Genomic DNA, 23,099 nt, shown 5'->3' on the forward strand with positions numbered 1-23,099 from the left:
GGCTATGATAACTTTAAAGCCTGCTTATGTACAAATCTATTTACTTTTCTTCAGGTTTTACATGTATGATATATAAAAGACATACTACGCCAATTTCCTAAAAATACACATGAACGCTGAAGATAAAAATAGTCCGGAAATGACAATTGTGATTTTTTTTTTTTGGCTTACATTGTATTCTAGTTCCAGCAGTAATTAAATGGACAACCTGAACTTCTCTCATACTTATTAGGGCCCTTATTCAGGATAGTACTTATGCATATGTAACTTAATACACAAAGTAGTCCATTGACTTCAAATTGCTTGAAGTTAGTCATATGTTTATGTATCTTACTAAATTAAGGTTGTAGATACATTATAGGGTTTTTTCCTTTGAAGCGTGGTATAATCAATAAATCACAGACCCTGCCAACTTGAGACTATGTGTTCGTCTACATTTGGGAGACATCTACTAATGTGCTTAGAGATGAAGGAGAAGAATACTGGATAAAGACAAAGACTGCAACTACTCCATTCCCATTTACAAGGATTTGTTTGGAGAAGTTTAATCTTGAAGTTTATATGCTGATTACCACTCTACAGTATATTAAAATATACAGAGACTTGAGACTCAGGGTTAAATAATCATCCAAGTACCTTAAATAACCACAGTTTCTTTATTTCAGATCTCCCTATTTCAAATTCTGATTTAGGAATTAAAAACACACTACTCAGTTATAGGATGAAATAATTAAATATAAGGGAACCATTCTGTAGTACGAAAAGTTTAGTTATAGTGCCACCTCCTGGATTTACAACACTTTAGAACAGTGGTTTTCAAACTTTTTTCCTGGGGACCCAGTTGAAGAAAATTATTGATGCTTGTGACCCAACGGAGCTGGGGATGAGAGGTTTGGGGTGCAGGAGGGGGTCAGGGCTCTGGGGTGGGGCAAGGGATGAGGAATTTGGGGTGCAGGGAGGGGCTCTGGGTTTGGGGGGGCTCAGGGCTGAGGCAGGGGATTGGGGTGAGGGAGGGAGTCAAGGCTCTGGGCTGGGGGTGCAGGCTCTGGGGTGGGGCTGGGGATGAGGGGTTTGGCATGCAGGAAGGGGTTCTGAGTTTAGGGGGGGCTCATGGCTGGGGTGGGGGATTGGGGCACAGGATTGGGATGTGGACTTACCTCTGGCAACTCCCGGTCAGCGGCACAGTGGCACAGCTTCCTGCCTGTCCGGGCACCGCGGACCACGCTGCGCCTGAAGCGGCCAGCAGCGGATCCGGCTCCTAGGTGGAGGAGCGCAAGCAGCTCCATGCGGCTCTCGCCTACAGGCGCCCTAGCTTGGAGTGCAGAGCTGATGCTCGGTGCGGGGACAATGCACGGAGTCCCATGTCCCCCCGCCCAGAAGCCGGACCCGCTGCTGGCCACTTCCAGGGCACAACGCGGTGTCGGAACAGGTAGGCACTAGCTTATCTTAGCTGGGCAGCACCGCCGGACTTTTAACATCCCAGTCGGCGGTCCTGACCAGAGCAACCCAGTGCCTTACATGCTGCGACCCAGTACTGGGTCACGACCTAAACTTTGAAAAACGCTGCTTTAGAAGAAAAAAGTAATCTTACTGAAGCTCTTGTGTTATGAATAGAAGAAAATCAGTGCTTTACTTTCAATGGGTGATCAAAATTCTTATGCAGTAATTTGATGAATGTGCTTTTTATTATTGAAGATCATACTTACCCATGGCATATAAAGTAACAGTAAAAAGCAATGATGACAAGTTAAAAAGTGTTACCATTGTAAGTATTGGGTTTTAGCTGTTTAGCTTAGTTAATGAGTATTGGTAATGGCTATTTTTCATTTTGGGGGTTGTTTATTACTATCAGGAGGGACTTCTAACTAATGTGATTCTCATTTTAAGAATATATTTTACATTAGTCTATTGGTTAGAATAACATTCCCCCAATTATTAGAACATGTATCTGTTTTAAAAACTTCAAAAACCCAACCTAAGACACACTTTTATCAGGAATTTTAGTCTTAATAAGACAAATATAGCACAAGCAGTGACAGCATAAACTTCCACAATGTCATGCTAATGTGCTTTCTACCTAGTCTGGAGAGGCCACATCTGTAAGTACGAAAGCACAGCTCAGTCTCCAGAGTTATTTAATCCTTAGCCTCCCTGGTTAGGCTGCCAATGATAAAAGCGGTAGTAGTCTTGTGATGTGGACATCTATCTGCCCACTGGGAACTGACCTGAAATCACTCACATATTTCATGGAAGCCTCTGAATAGCCACCCAATAGATCTCAGAGGGTAGATGGTGAACCAAAATTGACACTGGGGATGGATTTACACTGGCAGCCGAAAGGTGCAATTCTCTATAGCACATTACCAGTTCACCAAAATACATAGTCCCCTGTCCCTCTATTCTCCACAAAAGATATTCTAAAATTTGAAAACATTGTACAAAACAAAGAATGGGTTTTATTTGTACAAAATCACATTTAAAATCAGGAGTCAAAGATTAGGTGGTAGTACTCTCTCAAGCTCTATCGACTAATCATTTTCTCCAGATGCTCAGATAATGATGAACACCACCTCAACACACAAATGGAATAGAACAAGGATGAAATTAATCAATTAGCAATTTAACAGTAAATTAATTTAGCCCAATGGTGAAAACCTGCAAGGGATGGCAAAAGCAGAAACATGGTATACCCTCCATCTAGGGATAAATGCCCCCCTAGGGGAGCTCAAATCCACTGAATTGGGCATCTCAGATTCAAGTGCTCTGTCTCTCTCTCTGGCCCCAATACTGGATACACTGGGAGGCTCAGGTCTCCTCGTGAGGGAGGGCAGGAGGAAGGAAGGTGTATTAATGTAGAGGGAATGTATGGGCCAAAAGTGTTAACATAACCCAGTTATTGTCCAACATTAAACAGTGTTAAACAAGCTTTGGGGCTTGGTGTACAGAGATCTCAACTTGCTTAGTACCATGGCAAACACACCATTAAAAATCCTTTTAACATTTTATTAAAGATACAGAAAAGAAAGGAAAAACAATTAAAGCATTTTAAATATAAAATATTAAATAAGGTTTTCATTATAACATCCCTTGTTCCCTTTAGCTGAAGAGAATTTTTAGGAGAAAAAATCCTCATTTGACAATCTCTTAGATGGTATCAAAGATGGTAATAACTGTCTTTTTTGTGGAAAAGAAAGTATGTTAGTTGAGATAGGCTAGAGCGGTTGTTGTTGCTGTCATAGTGAAAGACGACAAAAGAAGCCACATGCAAAAAGTGGGGAGAAAAGAACAGCAGAGATTGAAATTCAGCTTCTATCTCTTATGTTGACTCTCACTTGGAACCTCACTGCTGCAAAAACACAGGCACAGCACACAGTCTTATTAGCCACTCCGAGACCAACTTAAACCAGCATTGGGGTGTTTAGGACATTACTTTTAGCTACATCTTTCTGGTCAAAGGCTTACAGAGCTGTAGTAATGAATACAGCCTTGGCTGGCTAAACCAGACTCTTAGTAGAGAGAAGGAAAAAGCAGAGGGATGGGAAAGATAAGAAATAAGGTAGGGAAGGAAAAGGATGCATGGGGAATGAGGAGGTCACAAAGTCTCACATCCCATGGTGTTTGGGATTCAGCTAGAGCCAGTAGAAGTGGTGATGTCATCTGGGTCCTGCTCTCTGACCCAGTCTGGTCAGGACATCTCTCAGGATTAGGACAAAGAAGGTCTGGGGTCCCAGGAAATGGTGTGGGTGGCAGCCATGATGGTGAAGCTCCCTCTGATAGCCCATTTTTCTCCTGAAGTCTTTCTTTAAGGACCACACTAAGGAGTGGTGGGTTGAACAGGGTAAATTTGTAGGCCCAGTTATCACAACCTGGGGTGTGTGTTCTGCCCAGGGGTAGATTATCCTTTCCTTGGCTGTTGCGAGGACTATGTTGATCCCGGACTGGAGTCTCCCTTCCATGAGCAGCAGCTTCTTCTTCCTGGTCATAGAGGGCATTGTGGTGCTCCAGAGCAGCTACAGGAAGGTAGCAACCACTCTTAATACTTCCTCCTAATGATACATGCCTGGCAACTCCTCTGGTTTCCCCCGTCCCAGTTAGAGGAAAAGGACTTTGGCAATGGCTCCTCCTCCTACTCTCTTTCAAGCGAGGTGCTGCTCCCCCTGCTAACGAGGCAGCTGCTTGAAAGAACAGTTACTTAACTATAGGAATTGGTTCTTCAATCTATGTGGTCCACAGAGATTCCACTCTTAGCACTCATGCAACTCATGAGCACGAGATTGGATTCTTGCTGGCTACGAGTGTTCGTTGGAGCTGTGCCCTAAGTTGCCAGAGCTCTAGTGGAATAAGCTCTCCTGTGGCTAGGTAGATCTCTTCTAGCTAACTCATAAATTCTTGTGCAGTCAGAAACCCACTTGGATAACCTCTGAGTAGATACAGGTTGGCTCCTGACCCTGTAAACAAAAGTCATGAATAGCCTAGGTATGCTCCTGGATGATTTTGTTCTATCTAAATAAACTGAATTCTGACACCACCTTAGGCAGGAATTTAGGGGAAAGTCCAAGGGTAACCCCGTACTTCTGAAACGCTTATAGAGGGTACCAGACATGAGGGCCATGAATCTCTTCTACTCTCCTAGCTGACAAAATGGGCCACCAGAAAAGGAATTTTCATGGACAGGTGGCAAAAGGAACAAGCTGTTAAGGTCTTAAAAGGGGGACCTGTCAACACTGCTTATACTATACTTAGGTTCCAAGAGGGAGGGGGGCTTCTGAACTGGAAGAAAAAATGAGACCCTTCAGGAAATTTATTACTGTTCGGTGGGAATAGGAGTTTAATTCACATATTGCTGCCAGGTGGACTCTTATGTTGATGGAAAAACCAGATTGCTTCAGGGCTAGCAAAAAGCCCAGTACTGATTAAATTGGTACTATCAGGGAGAATTGGGTGCTGAGATATAAAAGCTCTTCCATTTAGCTCTATAAGTCAGTCTGGTTCCCTTCTCCAGAGTAGAATGTTCTGAACCTCTGCGGAGGTCATCCAGCCCACATACACGCTGTCAAGTGTAAAGATTTTGGACCAGACAGAGGAGCTGACCACTGTTTTGGAGACTGTATCAGGCAGAATGGGTAAGATAGCTATGTTGGTAGGTTTACAAGATCTGAATACCAGAACTGCCATGCCCATGTGCCCTACATTTTGCTTCAGTTTCCTCAGGACGCTATAAGGAACAATAGAAACATGTACATCAAACACACTGTCCAAAGGATGAGGAAGATGTCTATTAGAGAGCTGAGCTTGTGAAGCTCCTGGAGCAGAATGTCCGATACTTGTTGTAGTTTGCTGTGAGCAGGTCTAAATTTGGGAACCCCCATTTGAAGAAAATGTTCTATACGAATGTATGTTTGAGACAGCACTTGTAGTTTTCAAAAGTCTCTCCTGAAATGATTTCTCAGGATGTTCTGAAGACCAGGAAGGTGTAGGACTATTGGTGTGACAATGTAGAATGCACCACTCCTATAGATGTATGGCCTTCTGACACAGTAGTGATGACCTTGCTTCTCCCCTTGCCTATTGATATAGTGCATTGCTGTGGTGTGGTCTGTCAGCACCTGAACTAGTGTTCCCAAAGAGTAGACAGAAAGCTTGCATGCCAGGTGGATGGCTCTGAGCTCTAAAATATGTGTGTGTGCGCGTGGACCATCATACCCAAATAGTCAAATGATCCAGATGAGCTCCTTACCCGAGTAGGGGCATCTGTTATCACAATCTTTACAGGCAGGGGTATGGAAAAGGGAACTCTAACTCTGCTGCACACCTAAAGTGGTCTGTACACAAGTTTAACAAGGAGAGGACTTTTTGCAGGTCTGCTATCATCATGGATTCATAGGAACATAGTGCTGGAGAGGTCATCTAGTCTAACCCCCTATGCTGAGTCATGACCTAGACCATTCTTGACAGGTGTTTGTCTAACCTGATCTTAAACACCTCCAGTGATAAGGATTCCACAAATTTCCCTGGTAACTTAGTCCAGTACTTAACTATCCCTATAGTTAGAAAGCTTTTACTAGTATCCAACCTAAATCTCCCTTGCTGCAGATTAAGCGCATTATTTCTTGCCCTACTTTCAGTGGACATGGAGAGCACCTGATTATCATCTTCTTTATAAAGTCCTTAACATATCTTCAGACTTATCAGGTCCCCACTCAGTCTTCTTTTCTCAAGACTAAACATGCCCATTTTGTATTTGTGCATTTGATTTTTCCTTATACTTGACTTTACTGTTGATTTCAGACCAATACTCCAATTTCTCAAGGTAATTTTAAATTTCTAATCCTGTGCTCCAAAGTGCTTACCACCTCTTCCAGCATGGTGTTATTCACATATTTTATAAGCTCCACTTCATTATCCCAGGTATTAATGGAAATTCTGACTAGTGCCAGACCCAGGAGAGATCCCTGCAGAACTCCACTGGTATGTCCTCCCAGTTTGATAGCAATACCATTGATAGCTACTCTGAATAGTCTTTCAATCAGTTGTGCACCAACCTTACAGTAATTACAGCTAGACCACATTTCTCTAGTTTGCTTATAAGAATGTCATGTGGAATTGTGTCAAAAGTCTTACTAAAATCAAGTCCACTGCTTCCCTCATCCACTAGGCCAGATACATGCACTGTCTGCTGGGTCGATACACTGATCTCCATCATCCTTGCATGGATCAAAGGTGAAGTCTCTCATATTGTGCGATAAACACACATCACAACGTGTCCTAGAAGTCTGAGACACGTTCTTGGGTGGGCCTGAAGTTGACTGAGGAGGTCCAATATTACCTGAAACTTTCTCTGTGGAAAACTCGAGCTGTTTTGGCGTCTGAACACTATTCCTAATAACTCTATTTTCTGCTTCGAAATCAGTGTGGATTTTGTCTCTGTTGACCTTGAGACCTAGCGAGATGAAGAGTTTCAGGATTGTCTGTACTGGGTTGGTCACCTGTTGCGGTGATCTTCCTCACATTAGCCAGACATCAAAGGTAACAATATACATGGATTCCTTTTGTTTTTAGGTGAGTTTCCACCACCAACAGTTACTTGGGTGAAAACCTTTGGAGCTGTACAAAAGCCAAAGAGCTGAGACTCTGCACCAGTAGTGTGATGTTCCTACCAGGTATCTCAGGTATTTCCAGTGGAGATGTGAAAATAGACATCTTGTGGGCCAACAGCCATAAACCAGTCCACAGCATCTAATGAAGGGATTAAAGAACCTAGGGTTACCATTCTGAACTTAAAACAATGGATGGAACTGTTGAGACATCAAACATCAAGGAGGGGTCTCCAGCCCCCTTTCTTCTTTGGGATTAAGAAGTGGGAGCAAAAGCCCTGGTGCCTGAACTCCAAGGACACAAGTAGGAGCAATAGAAGTTGTAAGAGGGACTCCACCTCCTGCTTCAGCTGTCTCTCATGAGAAGGGTCTCTGAAAAGGGATTGGAAATGGGAGAGAGGACTGAAAGGAATTGTGAGGCAAACCTGAGGCCAAACCAGCATGCTGCAGCAACTCAGCTGCAATGACTCATTCCTCCAACAGAGTCTGCAGTGACTCAGCCCTCAAGCATGCTGCAGCAGCCTATCCCTGAGCAGGGTTTGGGTCAGATGACCCCCAGGCACAGGTATTTCACTGACCCCACCAGAGCTGCAAGTTAGTAGTACTATTGCACAGACCTGGCCACGAAACCTCCTGCTGCCTCACAGCATAGCAGACTCCCTAAGCTTCCAGCCTGCCCTTGATCCAGTTCCTGTCCCAACCTTGCCATAGCCTTGTCCCAGCCTGCCGAAACCTTGTCCATGCCCTACTCTGGCTTTACTCCAGCTCTGTTACTGACTTGCTCCAGCCCCACATCCACCTCATGACCCCTGGACTCACAACCAGACTTCAATCCTTGGCCTGCATCTGGACTCCAACTACAATAATGATTTGGCTTGTCTATGGACTCTGACCCATGGCCTGTCCCTAGACCCCGGTTTTACCATTGCCCTTGACCCGACATCCAACTTCGACCATCTGTCTTAACCACCAGTCTTGACTGCCTGGAACTAGCATCTGATAGGGACTGAAAGTGAATGGGATACCCATTGGTCACAATTTCAAGAACCCTCTTGATTGAGGTAATGCCAAAGGTGTTTGGGGGCGGGGGGGGGGGGGGGGAGAGAGAGAGACTAGAGCAGAAAAGATCCTGTAGAAGTCGAAGCAGACTACTGACATTGGTGTCAAACCTGCTGCCCATTTGAAACCCCTTACTATAGGCAGCCAAGGTCAAAAAAGAGGGTCACCTCCGGTTAAGTCTCTGACTCTTCTTCAGTGGCTCAGAAGATCTTGCTGGATGACCATAGTCTTGTGTCAAGTAGTGCTGCCTGAAACAGGTTTGGTATCATGGCTGCTTCCCTTTATGAGTTGGGACACAAAATCCCAAGCAGCACAGGATAGTTCTGGAATATTTTAAAGTATGGATGGCTTCATCAGTCTGCCTACTGAAGAAGTCGATTCCCTGAAAATGGGAGGTCCTAAATTGTCACCTTGTCTTCCTAGAGATACTGAATGACTGGGAAGCCATGGCAACCTTCTCATGGGTAGTGCAGAGGCCACTGTTTGCACCAGACATGTTCAACAGTCTGTAGTGCTGTCCAAGATGTCAGTTTGCCCTCTGACATAAGATTTAAGCTCTGCTTGGTGCTCCTATCAACAAAATTAGATTTGTCCTATTTTAAGAAATCCTACCTTGAGAGCAGCGCACGGTAATATGCTATCCTCATGTGCACTTGTGAATGAGTAGGCCTTCCAGCCAAAAAGATTAAATGTTTTTGTTCCTTTTCAGTGAGGACAGATTTCAGAGGACTTTGCTGCTTTGTCCTCTCCCGTATACAGCTTGCACAGGTAGAGAGCCAGGTGCAGGATGTGAGTAAAAAAAATTCCAATCCTTTTGCAGGGACTTGAAGTCTTCTGTCTCTTCTCAGAACCAGGCTAAGACAGAAGCAGGCAAAGGACAGATGGAAATGACAGGCTTCCAGCAGGACATCAATTACTGCCATGGCTAACCTCCCTGGTGTTGCAGAGCGTAATATGTCCAAGAACTTGTGTTGTTTCTCTAGCATAATCTTAAGGGGAATATCGTCATGCATTTTATTAAATCTTGGAGAACCCTGAATACATCTACAGAGGCCAGTGTAGGTGGGATCATCGCCTCATGGGGGGAAGAGGAGGAAATTTCAGCCCAAACTTGATGCTGTTCCTCTAGAGAATGTTTTGTTTTTACATTCTCCTCCTCTGGTCACTTCAGCAGCTGTGGTTGGAGCAGCAGAGTTGTCAAAGGGAGACCTAGCCATGGACACAGTGGAGGAGGCAGGTTTCCTGAAACAGTGTTGAACATCTGAAGGGGGAGGTCCAGTATGGTCAGGATTAATATGGATTAGTGCAGAGGGGGATACCTAAGTGGGTAACCCCTGGGAGATCCTGACCTCTTCCTAGCTCCCTTGAAATTCTTCCCTGGAATCTGTCTCAGAATCTCACTGAGCTACCCTGGGGGCAGATAAAAGGCAAGTGGATGATGATTCTCTACTGGGCTCAGCAGTAGAAGAGAAAAAAATGGTTTGCCTCTTCTAGGAGAAAGGCAGTCCTATCAGGTATAAACTCTATATAGATTATGTTGGTATAGGAGATACCTTTCTGGCCAAGCATGGTGGCTGTATATCAGGGAGCTATGTACTGACCTTCCGAAGTTTCTCCAGCAGAGTTGACTCGGATACTGGGCCCACTGAGTACCATGCTTAGTACTATGTGTTGTTTTGGTGCTAAGGTAGCCGGGCCCAATGCATCAGGTACTGTAGAGTTAGTCAATACAAAGAAGTGGAAAACTGCTACTTCTGAGGATGTAGTTAGTGCAGAGGCACTGGATATCAAGGTGCTCTGTACCATATTAGATACCATAGGCAGCTCTGCCCTTAGATTTAAATGGTATCATGTGACCTGCCTTAGAAATTGGTATTGGAATGGGCCTTCTTGATCTTATGACCCTTCACTGACACAGGCCATTTTAAGTCATAGTGACTTTTCTGCCTCTTGGTAAGCGCCAGAAAAGTTGACCTAGGCTCATCTTTGCAGTGGTGCTCCTTACTGCACATGAAAGATGTCAACGCTAATGTACCAGCAGATGAAGGAGGCCTCTACAAAGAAACCAACCACGAGATCAAAATCGAGACACAGCTCATTGAACTCTGAGATGGACTGACACTGACATTGAGGATTCTCTGAAGATCTCCTTGAGTCTGAGGAGACCTGCATCGACTTCTCCAGCAGGAATAATTTCAGGCTCACCTCCCTTGCTCTCTCTGGGTGTGCTTGGAGAAAGAGCAACACAAGGAACTATATTCCAGAACGTGTCCTTTCCCAAGACATATCGAGCATTGAGCGTGACCATCGTTGATGGGTATCGCAGTGTCACATGAAAATCTGGTCTTAAACCCTGGTGATTTAACTTCTGCCATGATCCTAGTACTCCTGTATGTGGGTGTATGGCTAGGTTATCAGAAACTAACTGACTGACTATGCTAAATACAATATATTCTTGTTTTTAATAGGCCGACAAAAGAAAACAATGACACTAACACTAAAAAAATCTAAGCTAAGCTAAGCGAAGAAGACATTGCCAAGGGTTCCATCTTGCAACCAGGGAGACAAGAAACTGGAAAGGATTCACTATGCTCTTTATGCCCTCAGATCGGGGTTGTGATGCAAGGACACTTAGTGTGGAATATGTGGATGATCACATGAAGAACTGATGCTTACCTGCCCCAGCCTCAGGCAGCATGGTTCTGACTGGCCTTTGGCAGCAGTGGAGAGAGGATGGAGGTAGAGCAAGATAGGAGACAGCTAAGATAAGGGCTGCATTGCGTACGGGTGTGTACCAGCCCCAATTTCAGCCCAGCTAAAAATGACCCACAAATTTAGAACATATCTTCTGCCCCAATTCTATCTCACTATCATTTGTCCTCCAGTTAGGGAAGTAACCTACGAAATTACTACCATGCCTACTTAACAGATGTGTCAGCAACAAGGACAATGCAGCTCACCATGCACTCAGAGGACATGCAAATGACTACCACAGGATGCTTGAACACTACTAGCCTGAACATGAAACATGTGGTCTTCCTAAAAAGCAGTGCAAAAACTGCTGCTTATTTATTTCAGCTATAAAAAACCCCCAGCTATCTGAATCACCTAGGCAACCATAACATCACTCAAAAAACAAAATTCAACTCTTGGACTTTGAATAAAACTTCATTTATTCCTGTATCATTTTCATCCTTTTGGATAGCTAAACATGTGAAATATACAATCACCAACATGTCTATTTTCCACTTCCCTTTTTGCTGTGGATCCACCTTGACAATGTCAAATTATATCATAATCTACACTGAACATCTTAATATAATACAAATTATAACTTTAGAAAGCTTTCTGTTTGCTGCAGCATACTTTGTTTCTTAATAAAGTAAAACTTCAAGAATATATTCCTCACTTTACAATTACAAAGTACTTCAGACACAGATATAATACAATCCATTTGATGAACTTTGTGTATTTGATTTTTGCCCAGACAAAGGCTGTTTACTAAATGCAATAAAAACAGTTAAGAACTTACCTTGTGTTACTGTTTTGAGTACAATTAAAGTTGATACAAATCTCAAAGGTAAAATGGAACTCTTAAAGAAAGCTGCTGTCTTTGGTTTACTTTCAGCAGACTGCTCAGAAGAGCCATGTTGGTTTCCCTTAGTTACTATGCCTTTGAATATGTCTTCACCGAGCCTCCTCATAGTTGATGTCATAGTTGAATGCTGTTGTAAACATTGTATCCATTTTATAAGAGTAGTAAATGTAATCACACAACTTAAATCAAAGTCCATTTTAAAGTACTATATTTATAGAACTGTACATTCTACTGAGGCATGTTACAAAAACTGGTGGTAGTAAATTAAAAATATTACAATTAAACTTAGCCAGTGTTAAAATAACATTGACACACAAATAAATCTAGTAAACCCAGACTATAACAGAATCAGCCTTTACATTATCCTGTTTTGCCTAGATACTATGGGATAGCAACCTAAAAGCAGTTACTGTTCTGTTAAATCTAGTAGAATACAATATTTGCAATGTACCCATAAAGAATTTAAGGATACAATTTAAATTTAAAAAAAATTAAATTACTAAACTACCAACCTGCACTTAGTCTCCCACATTGAGTGACAACATAAAATTACTAGACAAGGAAGCACTGAATATGAGATTAATTTCTTTACGAACATTGTCAATGACCTCAGTTTCAAGATTCAGACATTCACATGTCAATTTTCTGTAACGAACCAGTCCATGTGAGATTGAAGTAAATTAGGTAATGAATGCAAAAGGAGTGATGTAGTTTAAGATCATGTATTGGTGAAAAGTAAAATTATAAATGAAAACAAATTTTAAGAAAAAAATTGGCTGTGGGATGACATTCTATACTCAACGTTTCAGCACAATGACATTTAAAAGTGACAAGCGAATTCTCCTTTCATCCACAGCTATCAAATATATTCCTATATGGAAAATGTTCAAAATTAAAGCTAAGCTTAAAGGAAGGGATTTTCAAAATTGTCTAAGGCAATTAGATGCTCGAGTCCCATTGAAACTCAATAGCAGTAGGACACCTAATTCTTTTAAAAGCCTTTGAAAATCCCAACCAAAAGTGGGATGGATATGGGAAACACTAAACTACTTAGCTATGGTATAGTGTTGCAATACAATGCCTCCAAACTTTAAGGAAATGATCACTCATATATATAATGCTATGTTACTCTTTTGCTAGAGGACACTCTTAAAACCCCAGTAGCCTTTACAACTGTTCATATTCATTTTTTTTCTAGGTCTGACCCACTATATTGATTTTCTTTAATACAGAAACATATATTAAGTAATTACAATTATGTAAAATTAAAGAAGGAGAATTTATGCATAATACACTGACATATTATAGAAGCGTCCACCAGCAAAGGAAAAAGTATTTTATTATTGGAATTCATGTCACTGAATTGGAAAGGCAAAACTGTGGGACAGAATACATTCTTCATACTGTTAACGTAATGCATCTTTAATGTGATCCAAATTTAAAAAAATATAGATGCTCATGTAAAAACAATCTGCTTTATAACTTCCGCTTCATTTATTAGAATCTAAGGCCCCTGTCCTGCGAAGATTTAGACACGTGCCTAGCTTTGCAATCAAAGGGACTACTCAGAGTATACAAGTTAGGCACGTGCATAAATTTTTGCAGGATTGGACCCTAAGATATGACCCCAGTTATGCTGCTACAATACGGTTCTGTAAGAACTTCCATTACGTACTGGATGGAAATATTTACTTCAGGATTAAACAATACAAGGTTTCACTTAGGAGCATCTTTTGTTTAACATTTATAAAATGGGGATTTCCTTCTCTAGCTGAGAAGGATGTTGTGACGATAAATTCAAGGTTTGAGAAGTTCTCAGATATTATTACAAAGGGGGCTATGTAAGTCCCTCGACAGATAAAGTATGGATCTATAATATAAAACTAAACAGTTTTAAATTACTATCTTAATTTTTTTCCCTTTGCCCTATATCTGCAGCAAATTATTTGAATTTGAATGTTGTGAAGGCTGATGGTTTTTTTAAAACTACACTTACTACATCGAAAAGCATCCATTTATCTTACATCACAGTACCTGAGAATCTTCTGAGAATGAGCATTCTGAACATGAAATATTAAAGAATTAATCTGTAAGTAGAATATATGTTTTACCTGTGTCCCACAGTCTAGCTGCCTTATAGCCCAGTAAATAAATTTAATTACAGGCATATGTAGTTTAGGGTTCACAAATGGCATCCACTGGAGTTGTTCAGCAACGATAGGTAAAAGCTGGAAAAATGTACAGTGGTATAGTTTTATACATCATCTGTCACTGAGTAAACAAAAAACATGATGATAATGGATTGCATATGCAAATACTTATCTGGCAGATCCAGTGCATTGAATATGTTTAGCACACTCACCGCAAGTACATAAAAATTACATAATTATAGGTATTAGCATGTAACACAGATGATTATTATTTTTTAAAAGGGCTGACTTCTAAAATGGACTCAAAATGGGGCATAAATTCCTGTTTTTCTCAAAAAGTATCTGCCCAATCCATGTGAAATTTCACACAGGGTTAGGATTTATGCCCCATGAATTCTCTGTGTAGTTTGTTTGATTTCTCTTTGTAAAATGCACTGACACTTCAGCTCTGTCTCCAAAGGAAAAAAATGGTTACTGATCTCTATGGCAAATGTTCTTAAGATGCGTTGTGCACATATACATTCCACTGTAGGTGTTCATGTGCACCCAATGCACTTGAATCGAAGACTTTTGCCAGCAGTACTTGGATGTCTTTGTACCTGCAGCTGAGTGTATAAAAGGCAGAGTCACCCTGATTCCCTCTCAGTTCCTTTGCAGCAGAAAAACAATGACACTTCCAAATTACAAGGAAAGAAGGAAGGCTCGTGGAATGCATATCTGCACAACACATTTCAAAGAACAGTTACAGGAGACAAAGTAATAGTTTTCTCTCCTTCAGGTGATAGTTCACATATACATTCCACTGTAGGTGATTTACAGGCAGTTTCCCTGAAGACGGTGAGACTTCAGAACTATGCAAACAGAGAATGACGTACAGATTTTTCAAAGTCCACATCACTCATGATACATGAGTGATGGCAGAGTCTGGAGAAGTGATGACATAGTGTCTGGTGAAAGTATGTAAAGATGTAGCCACCTTACAGATGTCCACAGTCAATACATTTAGAAAGATTGTTGGAAGTCCCTTGCAGACTCAGCAGTTACATTTGCCAAATCATAACAGGATCCTATGCATGAAGATATCCAATATGACACTGGCTGAGCCAAGATTGCTTGACCTTTTACTCTTTCTGCATAGACCTCAAAGAATCGAGGTAAGATCCTAAATGACTTGGTTTTATGGACGTAGCAACGTATGGCCCTATGCACATCAAGGTAGTGCAGTCTCTCTCGTCTGCTGGCTTGAGGCTTTGGAAAAAATACTGGTAAACGAATAGTTTGGTGCAGATAAATGTCTGTAATCACTTTCAGATGAATTTTGAATGTGTTTCTAAAGCAATTTTACCTTTGTTTAAAATAGTGAATTACTATTGAATTACTAGTGAAAATAGATATTACTCCAATAACACCTATTATATCAGAAACTCTCCTGGCAGATGTAACTGCCACCACAAATATAGCTTTCATAGAAAGGTAGAATAATGAGCAAGATGTCCCGGGCACAAAGGGAGGTCTCGTTAGATCTGACTCAGATATGAAAGTATACTCAAGTGAGTCCTTTAAAAAACCTCACTAACATCAGATGCGAGAAAAGGAAAGGTTATGCAGTAACTGGAGTTCTTCAAGATGTGTCCCCCTGTGGGTGCTCCACTTTAGGTGGTGGTGTGTCCCGGCGCCGTCAAGCAGAGATTTATAGTAGCAGTGTCCACGCAGGTCACACATGCGCAGTAGGTGTCTCGTGGTGCTGTTGGTGCCGCGTGTAGCACGCGCACGACCCGAGCCCTCCAGTTCCTTCTCTACCGCAGAGTCCTCACTGCGAACTCCAAAGTAGAGGGGAGGAAGGTGGGCAGTGGAGCACCCACAGGGACACACATCTCGAAGAACTCTAGTTACTGCACAAGGTGAATAACGTTTCCTTCTTCTTCGAGTAGTGTCTCTGTGGGTGCTCCACTTTAGGTGACTGTAGAGCAGTGCCCCTCTGAGGGGACTTTGGGTTCGTTCGAGTCATTGAGGTAAATACTGTGAGGCACTATGGCGTCAGCCCTGGAGTCCTGTGTGACTGCATAGTGCTTTGTGAATGTGTGGATGGAGGCCCAAGTGGCTGCCTTACAGATCTCTAGTATTGGAATGTTATTGTGAAATGCTACTGAGGTTGAAATCGACCTAGCAGAATGCGCTCTAACGTGCTCCGATGGTTCTTTATTCCGGATATGGTAGCATGTTTGAGTACATGTGGAAATCCATTTGGATAATCTCTGAATGGATATAGGATCTCCTTTCGAGAGTTCAGTAGTAGAGATGAAAAGTCTAGATTTCCTAAAAGGTTTGGTTCTTTCAAGGTAGAACACTAGCGCACTTCTAAAGTCTAGAGTGTGTAGGGCGGCTTCTGTTGGAGTACCATAAGGCTTAAGGTAGAACGTCGTGGGTGAAGAGATTGGTTCATGTTAAATGCTGAGGTTACTTTCGGTAAGAATTTAGGGCGTGGCAGATCATCATGCATTTGCGATTCATCAGGGACGCAAACAGATCGATAGTGCGAATGCCCCATCCTTTGAAAATTGAACTCAGGACCTCTCCATTCATCTCCCTTTCGTGATCCTCGGAGAAGTATCTGCTGAATGTGTCTGCTGTTGCATTCTGACAGCCTGGCAGGTAACACGCTGTGATGTGTATGTTGTGTTGTATGCACCAATTCCAAAGTCTCATGGCTTCTCTACATAGAGAATGTGAGCGAGCTCCTCCTTGCCTGTTGATGCAGAACATGCAGGCGATACGGTCATAATTTGAATGGATTTCTTCCATATATGAGGTAGGAAATGTCTGCAAGTTCGTAGCTCTAGCAAACTGATGTGAAATTGAGTCTCTCTTGGAGACCATTTGCCCTGTATCGTGTGTTAACACATGTGAGCACCCCAACCTATCAGTGAGGCATCTGTGGTGATCACTGTTGTTGGGGATTCCTATTGGAAAGAGATACCCATATAGACATTTTGTGGTCTTGTCCACCATTGTAATGAGTTCAGGACATTTGGTGGAACCGTGATCCGTTTGTGTAGGTTGTGTTTGCTTGGTATGTATATCGTACTTAGCCAACCTTGTAGGCATTGCATATGTAGTCTTGCATATCGTATCACGAATGTCGTGGCTGCCATGTGTCCTAATAATTGTAGGACAGTGCGAGCCCAAACTTGAGGACTGACTTGTATCTCTGAGATAAAGTTTGTGAGGTTTGTGAATCTGGTAAGGGGTAATGACGCTTTGGCTTCTATGGCGTTGAGATGTGCCCCGATAACGTCTAGTTGTTGGACTGGATTTGTGGTTGATTTCCATTTGTTTATTTGTAGACCCAGCTCCTGGAATAGTGTGATAGTGGACTGGACTGCATCAATTGTGTCTAGGCCCTGGTCTATACTAGGACTTTAGGTCGAATTTAGCAGCATTAAATCGATGTAAACCTGCACCCGTCCACACGATGAAGCCCTTTATTTCGACTTAAAGGGCTCTTAAAATCGATTTCCTTACTCCACCCCTGACAAGTGGATTAGCGCTTAAATTGGCCTTGCCGGGTCAAATTTGGGGTACTGTGGACACAATTCGACGGTATTGGCCTCTGGGAGCTATCCCAGAGTGCTCCATTTTGACCGCTCTGGACAGCACTCTCAACTCAGATGCACTGGCCAGGTAGACAGGAAAAGAACCGCGAACTTTTGAATCTCATTTCCTGTTTGGCCAGCGTGGCAAGCTGCAGGTGACCATGCAGAGCTCATCAGCAGAGGTGACCATGATGGAGTCTCAGAATCGCAAAAGAGCTCCAGCATGGACCGAACGGGAGGTACGAGATCTGATCACTGTATGGGGAGAGGAATCCGTGCTATCAGAACTCCGTTCCAGTTTTCGAAATGCCAAAACCTTTGTCAAGATCTCCCAGGGCATGAAGGACAGAGGCCATAACAGGGACCCGAAGCAGTGCCGCGTGAAACTGAAGGAGCTGAGGCAAGCCTACCAGAAAACCAGAGAGGCGAACGGCCGCTCCGGGTCAGAGCCCCAAACATGCCGCTTCTATGATGAGCTGCATGCCATTTTAGGGGGTTCAGCCACCACTACCCCAGCCGTGTTGTTTGACTCCTTCAATGGAGATGGAGGCAATACGGAAGCAGGTTTTGGGGACGAAGAAGATGATGATGAGGAGGAGGTTGTAGATAGCTCACAGCAAGCAAGCGGAGAAACCGGTTTTCCCGACAGCCAGGAACTGTTTCTCACCCTGGACCTGGAGCCAGTACCCCCTGAACCCACCCAAGGCTGCCTCCTGGACCCAGCAGGCGGAGAAGGGACCTCCGGTGAGTGTACCTTTTAAAATACTATACATGGTTTAAAAGCAAGCATGTGAAAGGATTACTCTGCCCTGGCATTCGCGGCTCTCCTGGATATACTCCCAAAGCCTTTGCAAAAGGTTTCTGGGGAGGGCAGACTTATTGCGTCCTTCATGGTAGGACACTATACCACTCCAGGCCAGTAACACGTACTCGGGAATCATTGTACAACAAAGCATTGCAGTGTATGTTTGCTGGCGTTCAAGCAACATCCGTTCGTGTGTTATCCTCAGGAGAGTGAGATATAATCCATGGTCACCTGGTTGAAATAGGGTGCTTTTCTTCAGGGGACACTCAGAGGAGCCCATTCCTGCTGGGCTGTTTGCCTGCGGCTGAACAGAAATGTTCCCCGCTGTTAGCCACAGGGAGGGGGGAGGGTTGAGGGGGTAGCCACGCGGTGGGGGGAGGCAAAATGCGACCTTGTAACGAAAGCACATGTGCTATGTATGTAATGTTAACAGCAAGGTTTACCCTGAAAGAGTGTAGCCAGTGTTTTATAAAATGTGTCTTTTTAAATACCGCTGTCCCTTTTCTTTTCTCCACCAGCTGCATGTGTTTCAATGATCACAGGATCTTCTCCTTCCCAGAGGCTAGTGAAGATTAGAAAGAAAAAAAAACGCACTCGAGATGAAATGCTCTCCGAGCTCATGCTGTCCTCCCACACTGACAGAGCACAGACGAATGCGTGGAGGCAAATAATGTCAGAGTGCAGGAAAGCACAAAATGACCAGGAGGAGAGGTGGCAGGCTGAAGAGAGTAAGTGGCGGGCTGAAGAGAGGGCTGAAGCTCGAATGTGGCGACAGCGTGATGAGAGGAGGCAGGATTCAATGCTGAGGCTGCTGGAGGATCAAACCAATATATGCTCCAGTGTATGGTTGAGCTGCAGCAAAGGCAGCTGGAGCACAGACTGCCACTACAGCCCCTGTGTAACCAACCGCCCTCCTCCCCAAGTTCCATAGCCTCCACACCCAGACGCCCAAGAACGCGGTGGGGTGGCCACCGGCCAACCAGCCACTCCACCACAGAGGATTGCCCCAAAAAAAGAAGGCTGTCATTCAATAAATTTTAAAGTTGTAAACTTTTAAAGTGCTGTGTGGCATTTTCCTTCCCTCCTCCACCACGCCTCCTGGGCTACCTTGGTAGTCATCCCCCTATTTGTGTGATGAATGAATAAAGAATGCATGAATGTGAAGCAACAATGACTTTATTGCCTCTGCAAGAGGTGATCAAAGGGAGGAGGAGAGGGTGGTTAGCTTACAAGGAAGTAGAGTGAACCAAGGGGCGGGGGGTTTCATCAAGGAGAAACAAACAGAACTTTCACACCGTAGCCTGGCCAGTCATGAAACTGGTTTTCAAAGCCTCTCTGATGCGTACCGCACCCTCCTGTGCTCTTCTAACCGCCCTGGTGTCTGGCTGCGCATAACCAGCAGCCAGGCGATTTGCCTCAACCTCCCACCCCGCCATAAACGTCTCCCCCTTACTCTCACAGATATTGTGGAGCACACAGCAAGCAGTAATAACAGTGGGAATATTGGTTTCGCTGAGGTCTAACCGAGTCAGTAAACTGCGCCAGCGCGCCTTTAAACGTCCAAATGCACATTCTACCACCATTCTGCACTTGCTCAGCCTGTAGTTGAACAGCTCCTGACTGCTGTCCAGGCTGCCTGTGTACGGCTTCATGAGCCATGGCATTAAGGGGTAGGCTGGGTCCCCAAGGATACATATAGGCATTTCAACATCACCAACAGTTATTTTCTGGTCTGGGAATAAAGTCCCTTCTTGAAGCTTTTGAAACAGACCAGAGTTCCTGAAGATGCGAGCGTCATGTACCTTTCCCGGCCATCCCACGTTGATGTTGGTGAAACGTCCCTTGTGATCCACCAGAGCTTGCAGCACTATTGAAAAGTACCCCTTGCGGTTTATGTACTCGCCGGCTTGGTGCTCCGGTGCCAAGATAGGGATATGGGTTCCGTCTATGGCCCCACCACAGTTAGGGAATCCCATTGCAGCAAAGCCATCCACTATGACCTGCACATTTCCCAAGGTCACTACCCTTGATATCAGCAGATCTTTGATTGCGTGGGCTACTTGCATCACAGCAGCCCCCACAGTAGATTTGCCCACTCCAAATTGATTCCCAACTGACCGGTAGCTGTCTGGCGTTGCAAACTTCCACAGGGCTATTGCCACTCGCTTCTCAACTGTGAGGGCTGCTCTCATCTTGGTATTCATGCGCTTCAGGGCAGGGGAAAGCAAGTCACAAAGTTCCATGAAAGGGCCCTTACGCATGCGAAAGTTTCGCAGCCACTGGGAATCGTCCCAGACCTGCAACACTATGCGGTCCCACCAGTCTGTGCTTGTTTCCCGAGCCCAGAATCGGCGTTCCACAGCATGAACCTGCCCCATTAGCACCATTATGCATGCATTGGCAGGGCCCATGCTTTCAGAGAAATCTGTGTCCATGTCCTGATCACTCACGTGACCGCGCTGACGTCGCCTCCTCGCCCGGTAGCGCTTTGCCAGGTTCTGGTGCTGCATATACTGCTGGATAATGTGTGTGGTGTTTAATGTGCTCCTAATTGCCAAAGTGAGCTGAGCGGACTCCATGCTTGCCTTGGTATGGCGTCCGCACAGAAAAAAGGCGCGGAATGATTGTCTGCCGTTGCTCTGACGGAGGGAGGGGCGACTGACGACACGGCTTACAGGGTTGGCTTCAGGAGGCTAAAATCCACAAAGGGGGTGGCTTTACATCAAGGAGTAGTTCAGGCAGGACTTCACGGAGGGTTCCAATAAGAAATGGTGCACCTAAGTTATTGTTCTTATTGGAACAAGGAGGTTAGCCTGGCCTCTGATTAATACATGGCTAGATCTACCTCGCAGCACCTTCTCTGTGAGTGACTGCAGTGTGACCTAGAGGAATGAGTCCCCTAGACAGGGGAGGAGGCAAATGAGTACAAAACAAATCTGGTCTATTTCTTGTTTTGATCCACTCCATCTATCTTTTACATTTTTGGCTGGCAGCAGACGGTGCAGAAGGACTGCAAGCCATCCACATCTCATGGCTGCTCGGCAGAAGATGGCACAGTACGACTGCTAGCCATCCTCATCTCTTGCCTGCCTGGCAGAAGATGGTACAATACGACTGCTAGCAATCCGTATTGCCTGCCTGCTCACCATTAGACGGTTCAATACGACTGACTGCAGGACTAAAGAGAATGACCTGGTCAAGTCACCAAAAATTTAGTCCCTGCGCCCATGTCTGCCCAGGCGCTCCCAGCCGACGTGGCCAGGAGCACCTCGGACATGACGAAGACGGCTACCAGTCATACTGCACCGTCTGCTGCCAGAAGGCAATGGGTTGCTGCTACTGTGTAGCAATGCCGTACCGCGTCTGCCAGCACCCAGGAGACATACGGTGACGGTTACCTGAGCGGGCTCCATGCTTGCGGCGGTATGGCGTCCGCACAGGTAACTCAGGAAAAAAGGCGCGAAACAATTGTCTGCCCTTGCCTTCACGGAGGGAGGGAGGGAACGGGGGCCGGACAATATGTACCCAAAACCACCCGCGACAATGTTTTAGCCCAATCAGAGTGCTCCATTGGGCTGCTCTGGACAGCACTCTCAACTCAGATGCACGATTGTTTGCCGTTGCTCTGACGCAGGGAGGGGCGACTGAGGACACGGCTTACAGGGTTGACTTCACGGAGGGTTCCAATAAGAAATGGTGCACCTAAGTTATTGTTCTTATTGGAACAAGGAGGTTACCCTGGCCTCTGATTGATACATGGCTAGATCTACCTCGCTGCACCTTCTCTGTGAGTGACTGCAGTGTGACCTAGAGGAATGATTCCCCTAGACAGGGGAGGAGGCAAATGAGTACAAAACAAATCTGGTCTATTTCTTGTTTTGATCCACTCCATCTATCTTTTACATCTTTGGCTGGCAGCAGACGGTGCAGAAGGACATATTGCCTGCCTGCTCACCATAAGACGGTTCAATAGGACTGACTGCCGGACTAAAGAGAATGACCTGGTCAAGTCACTAAAAATTTAGTCCCTGTGCCCATGTCTGCCCAGGCGCTCCTGATCGACCTCACACAGGCGACCAGGAGTACCTCGGACATGACGAGGACGGCTACCAGTCGTATTGTACCGTCTGCTGCCACAAGGCAATGGGTTGCTGCTACTGTGTAGCAATGCCGTGCCGCGTCTGCCAGCACCCAGGAGACATACGGTGACGGTTACCTGAGCGGGCTCCATGCTTGCGGTGGTATGGCGTCCGCACAGGTAACTCAGGAAAAAAGGCGCGAAACAATTGTCTGCCCTTGCTTTCATGGAGGGAGGGAGGGAAGGGGGGGACTGACGATATGTACCCAGAACCACCCACAACAATGTTTCAGCCCCATCAGGCATTGGGATCTCAACCCAGAATTCCAATGGGCAGCGGAGACTGCGGGAACTGTGGGATAGCTACTCACAGTGCAACGCTCCGGAAGTCGACTCTAGCCTCGGTACTGTGGAAGCACTCCGCCGAGTTAATGCACTTAATGCACTTCTGTGGGGACACACACACTCGAATATATAAAACCGATTTCTAAAAAACCGACTTCTATAAATTCGACCTTATTCCGTAGTGTAGACATACCCTAGTAGAGTTGGGCCTTTCATAAACCAATTCTCCAGTTCAGGGGAAATCATTATTCCCTATTTGCATAGATGTGCTGCTACCACTGCTAGAGTTTTGGAGAAGACTCTTGGTGCTGCGGATAGGCTGAATGGAAGTACTCTGTATTGGAAGTGTTCTCGTCCTACCGTGAATCGCAGACATT

At 44.5% G+C, this 23,099-nt stretch overlaps 1 protein-coding gene across 3 annotated transcripts in view; it reads right to left on the bottom strand.

Annotated features, from left to right (window-relative positions):
• The window catches only part of CCDC138 (coiled-coil domain containing 138), a 75,928-nt gene that overhangs the window by 26,275 nt on the left and 26,554 nt on the right, over positions 1 to 23,099 (bottom strand). For all 3 annotated transcript variants that reach the window (XM_074964397.1, XM_074964388.1, XM_074964404.1), the window contains 2 exons: positions 13,863 to 13,979; positions 11,686 to 11,878 (listed from right to left, as the gene is read on the bottom strand). In XM_074964397.1, the coding sequence (XP_074820498.1) occupies positions 11,686 to 11,878; positions 13,863 to 13,979 (310 nt within the window). The remainder of the gene's footprint in view (positions 1 to 11,685; positions 11,879 to 13,862; positions 13,980 to 23,099) is intronic.

Source organism: Natator depressus, chromosome 1 (assembly GCF_965152275.1).
Source record: "Natator depressus isolate rNatDep1 chromosome 1, rNatDep2.hap1, whole genome shotgun sequence".
NCBI classification, from domain to species: domain Eukaryota; kingdom Metazoa; phylum Chordata; order Testudines; family Cheloniidae; genus Natator; species Natator depressus.